General features: G+C 41.2%; 1 protein-coding gene across 1 annotated transcript; it reads left to right on the forward strand.

The window, feature by feature from the left end:
* The first annotated feature begins 847 nt into the window (after positions 1 to 847).
* Positions 848 to 2521, forward strand: LOC120110215 (phytochrome A-associated F-box protein-like). Its single transcript, XM_039124561.1, has one exon. It carries the CDS (start codon positions 1190 to 1192, stop codon positions 2189 to 2191), a length of 1002 nt encoding a protein of 333 aa, XP_038980489.1. The 5' UTR covers positions 848 to 1189; the 3' UTR covers positions 2192 to 2521.
* Positions 2522 to 10873: the final 8352 nt, after the last annotated feature.

Here is a 10873-nt window from a genome sequence, read left to right on the forward strand (position 1 = left end):
CATCAGAATCCGCACACAACCACCTTCTTTTGTGGCCCTCATTCGGAAGCCACATAAGGTGCCCCACCCTCGTTATCTTTTCTCCCACCATGTCGTCCTTCTCAACGCCAAGTTGTTTGCCTTCTTTTGTCCCAAACCAACACCAACCACAGATCAACACCACTTACGTCAAGAGAAACACCACTCTCCTTCTCTTTGACACCGCTTTCTTGGACGCCATTCATCTGCGTTCCATGCGCTTGCACCCACCTTTTTTTTTTCTTCTGTCCCTTACATTTCCTTTAAAAATGTATCATTCCATCACAAGGCCAAGAAGTGGGGCTTAAGCAAACTAGATCACGCTCAATCTAAGTATGGTTCGTTCTGAGCGAGGCTTAGACTGCACGCAAAAATGAATAGTTGATAGATACACATGACCATCATGTCTTCCTGGATAAATTATTTAACTTCAATATTGAAATTGGTTATAATGGTCTATTATAGAATCCTTAGTTAGAACTGTATAGTTGTTACAAGATGCTTGACAAAGCATGACAGGGTGACCGGGGAAAGAAGATTCGCCTTCCTTCACACCGAATCCACCATCCACCGCAAAGATTTCAAAGTACTCCAAACTCTTATCATTTCTCTTCCTCCTTCGAGTTAATAAAAAATTATACGCTACACTCAATTATCAAGTATTACAATTGCTCTATTTTATAGCCTCATTTATCAAGTATTTATCTCGATGCATCTCTAAAATAAAAAATAAAATGAAGAGCTAATGATTCGCCTCATGCACAGGAGCGTAGGGTATGATTTCTCCTTCTCGTTACCGTGCACCATCTTTTCTCTACGGCTCTCTTCCTCCCTCTCCCCCCCCCCCCTCTCTCTCTCTCGCCCCCACCATTTTTGTCGCTCCTCTTCTTCCGTCCCCCATAGAAGGAAAGAGAAATATAGGAAGTAAAATCCAACCATCACCGACCTTAGCAGATTAAATCAAATAATAGCCTCTAAGACCCTCCCACCATCACCGCTCCCTCCTCCTCACTTCTCTCCTTCCCTTCTCCTCCTCGATCACAACAACCTATCAAATCCCTAAACTGATTAAACCCCCAAAATCCCACCCCAAGTCCCCTTTTAGTCCTCAACCAACCAAATAGAAAAAGGGAAAAGAAACAGCAAACAAGATTTTGTGGAAGAATCGAAAATGGCCAGCGCCTCGTCCTCGTCGTCGGCGTCGCCCTTCGCGCTTCTGTCGGAGGACATCGTGCTGAATATCCTGGCGATGCTGGAGGCGGACCCTCGCGACTGGGCCCGCCTCGCCTGCACCTCCGCCCGCTTCGCCGGCCTCGTCCGCGGCGTCTGCTGCCGCTCCCGCTGCGCCCGCGCCCTCCCCTCCGCTGCCGCCGACCTTCTCCCCTCTGACGCTTCCCCCGCCGCCCTCCACAAGCTCTCTGTCTGCTGCCCTGGCCTCCTCCGCGCCGGCGTCCTCCTCGAGCACTCCGACTTCGGCCTCGAGCGCGACATCGGCCCCGACCTCTCCCTGCCCCCTCGTCATCCCAATTCTCCCTCTACCGCCTCCACCGCCGCGGCAGCCGCCTCCGATCCCTCTCCACCGCCGGTCACCGGCGATGACCCCGTTTCACTCCCCTGCTGGTCCCTCTTCGACGACCTCTACTTCGACACAGTCTACGACCCCTCCGAATCCTCCCAAAATCCCACCTTTCCGCCCCCCGACCCCGATTCCGCTGCTAAAAATCCGATCTTGATCCCCCGGGAGCCCTCCCAGCAGCGAAGGAAGCAGCGCGTCGGCCCCGTCAACGCCCACCTCGCCTCCGGGTCCTGGACCCTAAGCCGGGAACAGGGGAACAAGCTCCTGGCCAGCCGGTTCAGAGGCGACTGCCTCTATATCTGCGAGTGGCCCGGCTGTGTCCACGTCGAGGAGAAGCGGAGGTACATGCTGTTCAGAGGGGTGTTCAAGAATTTCAAGCGGTCGAGGGTGTGGAGGACGATCAGCGACTCGAATCGGGGGACGATTGAGCTGAACTGTGCCTTCTGTTCTTGCAATGAGGCCTGGGATCTCCACTCGGCATTTTGCTTGAGGAGGGTGTTTGGGTTTCATGATGATGGGGAGCCGGTGGTCCGGGCTTATGTCTGCGAGAATGGGCATGTCTCGGGGGCGTGGACCGAGAGGCCGATGTATGTTTGATAATGAAGCTTGCTCCTTTACTTAGTCTTGAGTGCGTATTTTGGTCTAAGTTTGAGTAATTATATAATGCTTATATGGGATTATGTACTGCTGCTAGTGATGATGGTGTTAGGCTTGTTAATTGCTATTGGCGTCTTGGATGAAAAGCGATCAACTTTTTAGAGAATATGCTATAAGTTCTCGTGTTTATTTTATCTGCGATATATGCTGATGGAGATTTTTCTATTATTTTCCTTGGTAATATGTGATTTTTTTTATTGTCATTTGGACTTCAATGTACTTGCTAATTGTTATATTAATCTTCATATCACCACTGGGTTGTGTTGAAAAGTGTGATCAATGATAGACCTGGTATGGATGAATATACTTGTACTGTTGCAGCAGTGTGCATGTTGATGGTCAGGTGACTTCCCATTTTTTTAATCTCCTATAACTGTTTGAATCATGATGTCAGTATATTGAGCAGGAACCACTTTAAAGATTAACCATGATCTGATCGTAGCATCTTGTAAATATTGTAACATAATAAGATCTCCGTGCTGCTCAACTGGTAGGTGTCATCTTCCCTCCTATGGTAATATGTAGTTTAACTATCTGGTGTGTTGCATTGTCGATGGTTGACACTTCATATCTGTTAATGTTAAATTGCCCTTTCTTCTTGTTTACTCGCAGCTAGTGATCATGATGGTGTCTTGAAAGGCATGCTATGTTATTGTTATTTACACGGTCAACATTTTTTTTGCAACATGGGTAATGCAGTTGATGAATATTATTAATGCCATTAAGAAAATAGATTTTGCTTCTCCCAACCATTAAGAGATCACCATGTATTTTCACCCCCCACGACAGAATCCATGTGAAGTCACAAGTTGAAAAGAACATGATAGAATATCTGTTTTTGAGGCAAAGAACATGATAGAACATCATTATTGTGTAGTTCATTCTTGAACAACATTTACAATACATGGTAATAATAGTCTCTGAATTTACAGCTGTGTTTGTTTGAATTAATCAATTTGAGTACTGCTGTCTGCAATATTTATGAATATAGTGCCCATCGGTTATTGGACATCTATATTTTTTGACTAGCATCGTTGCATGATTACTTATTGCCAATTGATTATTGCATGCAGTATCTTGGCATCGAAATCATGTTTCTAGTGTTGTTGTACAAGGATGTAATTTCATGCCCTTTATTATTCAAACTTCCTACTAACAACTCCAAACAAATCTCTATAGGTTACCGTAAAATCACACTTTGTGGATTACTCAACAGCAAAGTCCGCAGTATCGAAATTGGCACCCATGCCAGTAGGCTGGTAGCATGCCATTTTGGCATGTACCAGTGAAGGAAAACCAGAGAGCTAGGGGAGAGGGAGAAGGAGAGAGTGTAAAAGAGAGAAAAAGAGGGAGGGGGAAGAGACCTGCTATGAGAGGGAGAGAGGGGGCTCGGAAGCCCTCCTCTGCCCACCGCTGGGCGGGACCCCTCTTTTGTTCGAAACAGGGGCTTGGGGTGAAAAGAGGGAGGGAGAGGGAGCGAGGAAGATGCTGAGAGAGGGTGCGAGGAGGCTCGGAAGCCCTCCTCTTCGCTCGTCCGTAGAGGGCGCTGTGCAAAGCCCCAGTTTCGAACCCTCCCTCTCTCATTCCCTCGCTCGTTTCTCGAATCGAGAGTTAGAATCGCGCCGGTCAGCCTCTAGTACGACTCGGTACGCCCTGAATCGTGTAGTTGAGGGTTGTACAACGATCCTTACTTAACAGCTTTCCATCCATGATCATACCCAGCGAAACTTGATAGTGAGACACAAGATTCGCCGTCTCGGTATCGGACCTCGTATCAGTGGCACACTAGTACTATGCCGGTATGGATGGTACGAGATCTTTTCGGCGTACCGAGTGTCGGTATGCCATTCGTACTGGATATTGGTACCGAATTGGTATGGTATGATACACCCCGTACTATACTAACATACTATATCGTACTGATAAGGTACCAATGCAGCAAGCCTGGATTGCATACTTGTCAATATTTAATGTGTATATCATTCAAAACTCAATAGTTGCTATAGGTTTTGTGCTTTCTTAGGTTGACAGGTCTTACATTCGTCCCTTTTTTGTGTGTTTTTTACTTGTGTTTATACCTTTGGTTGCTACTTATATATTGATTACTGAAATTTAAGCCCCTTCCTTTACTTTTTTCCAAATTAGAGGAAACCAAGATGGTAATCTCTGCAAGATCTGCATTAATTAACTTATTGTTGTTCTTGTGAAGCAGAGGTCAAATTCTTGCTCTTCCCTTACACGTGCAAATTTTGGTATTTGATCTATATTTAAAAGTTTTAACTCTCTCTCTCTCTCTCTCTCTCTCTCGTGCATGCACGCGCGCACATGCTTGTCTCATTCTCCCTTTCTCTGTCTTCCTTCTAGGTAAATGTAAGGTAGGTTTCCATATTTTTGTTAGAAGTACTTGTTGAGTTCCGTCTAACCTTGATGATAGTTTTTTTACATGGGTAAATTACAGGTAGGTGGATGTCTTTTCATCCCAGAACTATTACTTGCATTTTGTATTATAGTCATTAAACCTTGATCCAGGTCCAAACTTTGGTTTCATAACATGTGTCAGTTAAATCAACACGTCTTGATCAGCTTTTGTTGAATGCCAGAACTTTTTTCTTTTCAATTTTGCAAACATAATTTATGTAGGTAACTTTTATAAATTTTCAACGATAATATTTTTAATTACACCAAAGTGGTTTCACAGATCACCGGAAATGTGAAAGTCTGCATCTTAAAGTTCTTCACATGTGCAAACCATGCTGTGCTGGTTTCCACCATGTACTAAGTGAAGGCTTTCATACTATATTTTGTGTATGTCGCCATTCTTGTCTTTGATCAAGAAATTGATCATTGTGCATGTGAAGGCTGATGCAAATGACTGGAGCCTTAGTAGGACAGTCAATGCTAAACTGTAAGCACATTGTTGCTTTGCATTTTGATTATTTTTTCTGTGTTTGTGCTGGTGACTACTGACTTGTGAGAACTGAAAATCGAGATCTATTCACTTCTTTCTCCAATGCAGCCACCAATGGTACAACAACTAGTGTGGGCAGTCTTCCACTAAGTAGTGACCCACTGGCAGGTTGTGAAATCCTCATAAGGATGGAGCTGTTCATTATGCTTAGCTACAAGACTTTTCCAAATGATGCACATTATCTTTGTTGGGAAGCATTGCTTGAATAATGGGCATCAGATGCTTCTAGTTCATATATTTGCTTTCTTTTTATCAGGTTCTGTTGCAGTGCTAGTTGACCAGGTCACTTATTTTTCTTTTTAATGCCATTTTTTTCCCACTCCCTTTTTAATGCTAATTTACTTTTATTATGTTTCAGATATCTTCCCTTCATCTGATATAACCTTATTTGCTTTCATTACCCATATTCCTTTTGTTCTATCATCTGGCCATGGATCTAATCCTAATGTATATATGAATCATTGTTCAACCATTCTTGGAATGTTGCACTCGCACTGTTTTTGCTATTCTATTGTTCTCCATCTGGATCTTTTGACCTAAGATGCAGTTAGCACAGAACTTTCCCTGAACCTACGCATTGAATGCACAGTTGCTAAAGTAATCTGAGGAAAAGATCTGATATATTTGGTAGGCACATGCTGTGGATTGTACTGGAAACTACTTATATAATTTTGGCCTCTAATTTCAACTCAATGCCATTTTCAGACAGCATATTGAGCATTTGCACTATCCTTTTTCACAACTTAACTTCTTTGCAACACCTATCTGAACATTCTCTCTGTAGTCATACCATGTGAGTTGTTTTTCTATAGCTAATTGCTTTAGTTTCTTTTATCTTATTGCCCATTCCATTAGCTTTTCTTTAGTTCACTTTCATCAGTTTTAAGTAGGTACACAAACATTCCACAGAATACATCTCTCTTTGTAGTTTAGTTGCATCTCTTGGTAGTTGTTCTGGTCACAATTGCAGGTTTGCAGCATTCCCCCCCTTCCCATTTACCGGTGTCGTGGTACTGTGCTCTTGAAAATAACTTTGTAATTCCCTGGCGATCAATCTGGTATTAGTCTTCAGCATTACATATCTTGGCATATATTTGGTCATCAATTTGAACTGAAGCTTCATAGCAAAACAAACAGGCTTTATCCTGTCCCATTACATAATCCATTCATATTCAATCTTTTCCATTGACAGTCGTTTATTTTATACATTTAGTCAGTGGATGTTCATGAGACACTCTTGGACATCTTCCTCCAGCTCTTATTTGTTCCTTCTCTTTTAAGGCCCTTCTACGCAAATTATCAATCTACTATTCAAGGCTGTTGTTGCACTATACAAATGTTATCTGGGTTAAAGCTCATCAATGCATGGAATCTTGCTTTAAATAAATAACCTTTAGGTCTTTCACAAAGATCCTCTGTCTGTACATTATAAATGGCTTTCGGCCCCTGCCTATATTACAGGTGCTATTGATCTCTCACTTGGTTAGATTGCTTTATGCCCTGTGAAAAATAAAGAACTAGTCAGCAGTCCTGTTATATAATATAATGATGTTTTAAATACTACTTAAACATTCTCTACTAAGATGAGGAAACAATGCAGGCCATCAAGGGGATTGTTGAGTGTTTGTTCTGCAGATATCAATGTGGCAGGGGTTTCTGGTCATATGAGGTTAAAGGTAATCAAATGAAGCTCCATGAGAATATATAAAATGTGTCATAGTCAGAGTTCATGGCAAATACCCATGCCTTGTTATTCCTAGTGGTTGTACTGTTGTAAAATTATATGTGGATGTGGTTGTCAGCCTGTGGGGTGTGGTTTGATCGCCATACAGTAGAGAGACTTGTGGGAGGGAAAATTACAAGACAATGCTGAGGTTGGCAATTCTGTGTGAATTCAAATATTGGCAAAGGGGGTCCATTGCTTCGTAATATGGGTATTGTATGTATGATGAGGTTGAGATACGCGTGGATTTAAAGGTTGAAGGGTTTTCTGGAAAAGAATAACAGTTGTATTAGTAAGGAGAAAGTGATGGAGAAGTGACTGAAATGGTATGAGCATAAGCTGTGAAGATCTGGGGATGCCCTTGGTAATGCAGTGTTGCATAGGCACAGACTGTCGTGGTGTTTCATTTGATGAGAGGAAATAAGCAGAATAGGGGATATAGAGGTAAAATGTTAATCAGAACACAATCTATATATAACGGTGGCTGCTGTAATGGTTAATAAAAACATAATGGATAACAATAATGGTTTTTTTTTTTATGGTCACTATTTTTATAGTAAAATAGATTGTTGAGAGCAGATTGTTTAATTGTTTGTGGAAGTTTTGTTTTTGTGTGCATGCACGCGCGTGCATGTGCACATGTGCATGTGTGCGTGCAATTTGGAATGCATGCATGCATGCATTCCAGCAAGCGATTTGGAGTGTTCATTGGTTCAGTCTCTATGCGTCTTTGTATGTCGATCGAAATCAAAATAGTCATTGTTAATGTTGTTTCGGCTATTATTTCAATCTCTGTGTTTGAACATTGAAATCAAATCGGAGTTGAAACCAAAATAATCATTGTTAATGCTATTTCTGCTGGTATTTCTCTCTCTCTCTCTCTCTCTCTCTCTCTCTCTCTCTGTGTTGAAACCAAAATAATCATTGATAATGCTATTTCTGCTGGTATTTCGGTCTCTTTGTGCGTGCGCGAATCAAATCCAAAATAATCATCGTTAATGTTATTTTGCCTGTTATTTCAGTCTCCCTCCATGTGTGTGAATCAAAACTAAAATAATCATTATTTATGTTATTTTGGGTATTATCTCGGACTCTATTGAAACCAAATGGGATTCGAAAACAAAATAATCATTGTTAATGTGATTACGGTTGTTATTGTGGGAATCGAAACTAGAATAATCGTTAATGTTTTTGTTGGGTTGTTATATTGGCCTTTGGAGGATTGAAACCAAAATAATCATTCCGTGTTTAGATTAATGCAACTCCGACAAAACTCTACTTAGCTCTTCTGAAATTTTGAAACATCTACATACCTAATGGTCCTCTTCTCAACTACTGATATCACAGAATCCATTAATTCATCAGTCTAACGCAACAGTAGCAGAATTGTGACAGTGAACAGAGCGGTGATATGGTAGGTAATTACTAGACGTATGTCTCTTTGTATTAAAAATCAGTTTTTATTCAAGAACGATATCTGTTGGGACAAGGAAAAGAAAAAAGGTTATTAAACTAAAATCTCACTAACTAATATCATTGAAGCAGCAAGTATCGGGTTCTACCCAATCTCCCTCTCTCTTTCTGTGCCATGGGGATCTAAATCTGAAATATATTATTTTGATGATTGAGAATAATCGAAAAAAGAATACCAGTTCTTCACATCCTAGAATGACTATTATAATATGACAAAGGATAAATAATGGGAATTGACTGATAATCATGGACAATGTTATTTCTGCTGTTATTTCAACCATTCATATTAAGTAGTTTTAGAAATTTAATTTCAAACCATCAGAACCTATAACCCTTGATTGACTGCATTAAGTGATAATCAAATATTCTTGAACTCTGAACTCCAGCATAAAGAATGAATTCCTGCTCAGTATCCTTCTTGGGTTGAGCCTTTAAAGATATCAAGATATTTAGAATATAAACTTACATATGGTATGTCCAAACTTTTGGGGATGTTTTGATGTTCTGAAGCTGAAAAGAATATTTATTGTTTGTAAAACTACTTAATATCAATAGTTGAAATAACAGCTGAAATAACATTGTCAATGGTTATCAGTCCATTTCCATTATTTATCCTTTGTTACATTATAATAGCCATTATAGGATGGGAAGAACTGGTATTTTCTACCTTTTCTCATTATTCTCCAATATTAAAAGGCATAGTTAATTATAATACAGATGAATACATAAGCACAAGAATCTCATTATCAGGGCCTTTTTTAATCCAGAATTTGGAGAATCGTTGGTTCAATTAAATAGGCCCTTAAGACAGTTGTTTGATCTGAGGATCAAACTTAATCTAAAGTTAACTACCTAGAAAAAAAAACTTAATCTAATGGTTCACTATCAAATCTTTTCTGGAACTTAATATTACTTCTCATGCATCGCATGCCAAACAACACATGCATGCTGGTTTGAAATTAAATTTCTGCCAGTCCTTGGCGAACACTGACATTTTGCCTTGTGAAACTACTCTTGAATTATAAAAAAAGATGGGACATCGTACTTTCAGCAACTACTTCCGAAAGAACCCTCAAGAAACAATGATCGAGGTCGGCCACAAAGGACAAGCTCAGCATTGATGAAGGATGATAGCAACCTCTTCTTTATTTTTTCTCAAAAAAAATCTCTTCTTCCTAACAAGGTCACATAATTTCTAGTTGCTCGTACCAAAGTGTTGGTAATTAGAGCTTTTCCAAACAAAAAGAGGTTGCCACCACAATAGCAGGGAGGATTTTTTGCCCTCATGAATTAGATTTCACTCGCTATACCACCGGCAAGGTGAGGTTGTCGTAGCTTTTTTATTTTTATTTTAACTAAAACGGATGGTTTATACAGATCTAATACAGATACATTAAAAAAAGTCAAAATACAATATATCTCAAAGCACATTAAGCAGCTCACTCTTCCCAACCCCAATAGTGCCCCTAGAGTGGTTAGCCACATATGTAGCCATCCAATTCGCAACTCTGTTGGCCTATCTATAAACATGCATGGCTTGAAAAGCCACTCTATCATAGACCAAAGCTCTAATATCCCGGATCAGAAGGTGGCACGTCCGCACCGCCAACCTCTTCTGGACCCATCCGATTATCGTAGCGAGTCTTCCTTAAGTAGCACCGCGCTACACTGCAACACTCGCTGAGCATAACTAAGCCCGAACCATGCCGCCTTCAACTTCGCCTCAAAATTAAGGTGTCAAAAATCTGGCAACCTCCAACCGTAACTATCTTAGAGTTCAGATCTCTGATCACAAAACTAGCACCGCCCCGCCTACCACCATCAACACGTAACCATCGAAATTGACATCGGAGTTCTTTTTGGAATATGTATGTGGTCACAAATTATCCTACTTCATTATTATTCGTTTTAAAGCAACAATCCAACTCTTGAAGCTTGGCTCTCCTCCAAGAACAAGTTGTTAGGGATATGGAGTCATTTTTTTTTATTTCATTTGAGCACTCTCTCCATTGAAGTCTCCCAGTGTATTTATCACCAAAGTGGTTTAGCTGGTCAGGAGTGGTGATTGCCATGGGTTGCCTTCGAGTAGATTGAAGCAAGCATTGGATTGAATGATCTCGAGCGTCTTGGATGGATGGGTTTCGTTCTTGCTTGTCCCAAATAATTTATTAGAATCATTAGTTGGTTGTGATGAAGTGTGGCTCTTGAGAGTGGGCTCCTTTTTTTTTTTTTTTGCTAGAAAAAAAAGGGAGGGGGGGAGGGACAAGCCCACCTCCACGTAGCAGCCCCCACTGGGCTTCCGTCCCGCCAGGAGAATATTCGATGCGGACAGAAATGGCCGTGTGTTGGGCATCCCAATCGGTTTTACTCATACCCTCCCCACCCATGGGCCCGGTTCAGCTACCCCTCTAGGCTCTGGCTCGAGTTCTACGTGTGAGTACATTACACCTGGCACCAC

The sequence above is a fragment of the Phoenix dactylifera genome, chromosome 3 (genome assembly GCF_009389715.1).
Source record: "Phoenix dactylifera cultivar Barhee BC4 chromosome 3, palm_55x_up_171113_PBpolish2nd_filt_p, whole genome shotgun sequence".
Classification (NCBI taxonomy): domain Eukaryota; kingdom Viridiplantae; phylum Streptophyta; class Magnoliopsida; order Arecales; family Arecaceae; genus Phoenix; species Phoenix dactylifera.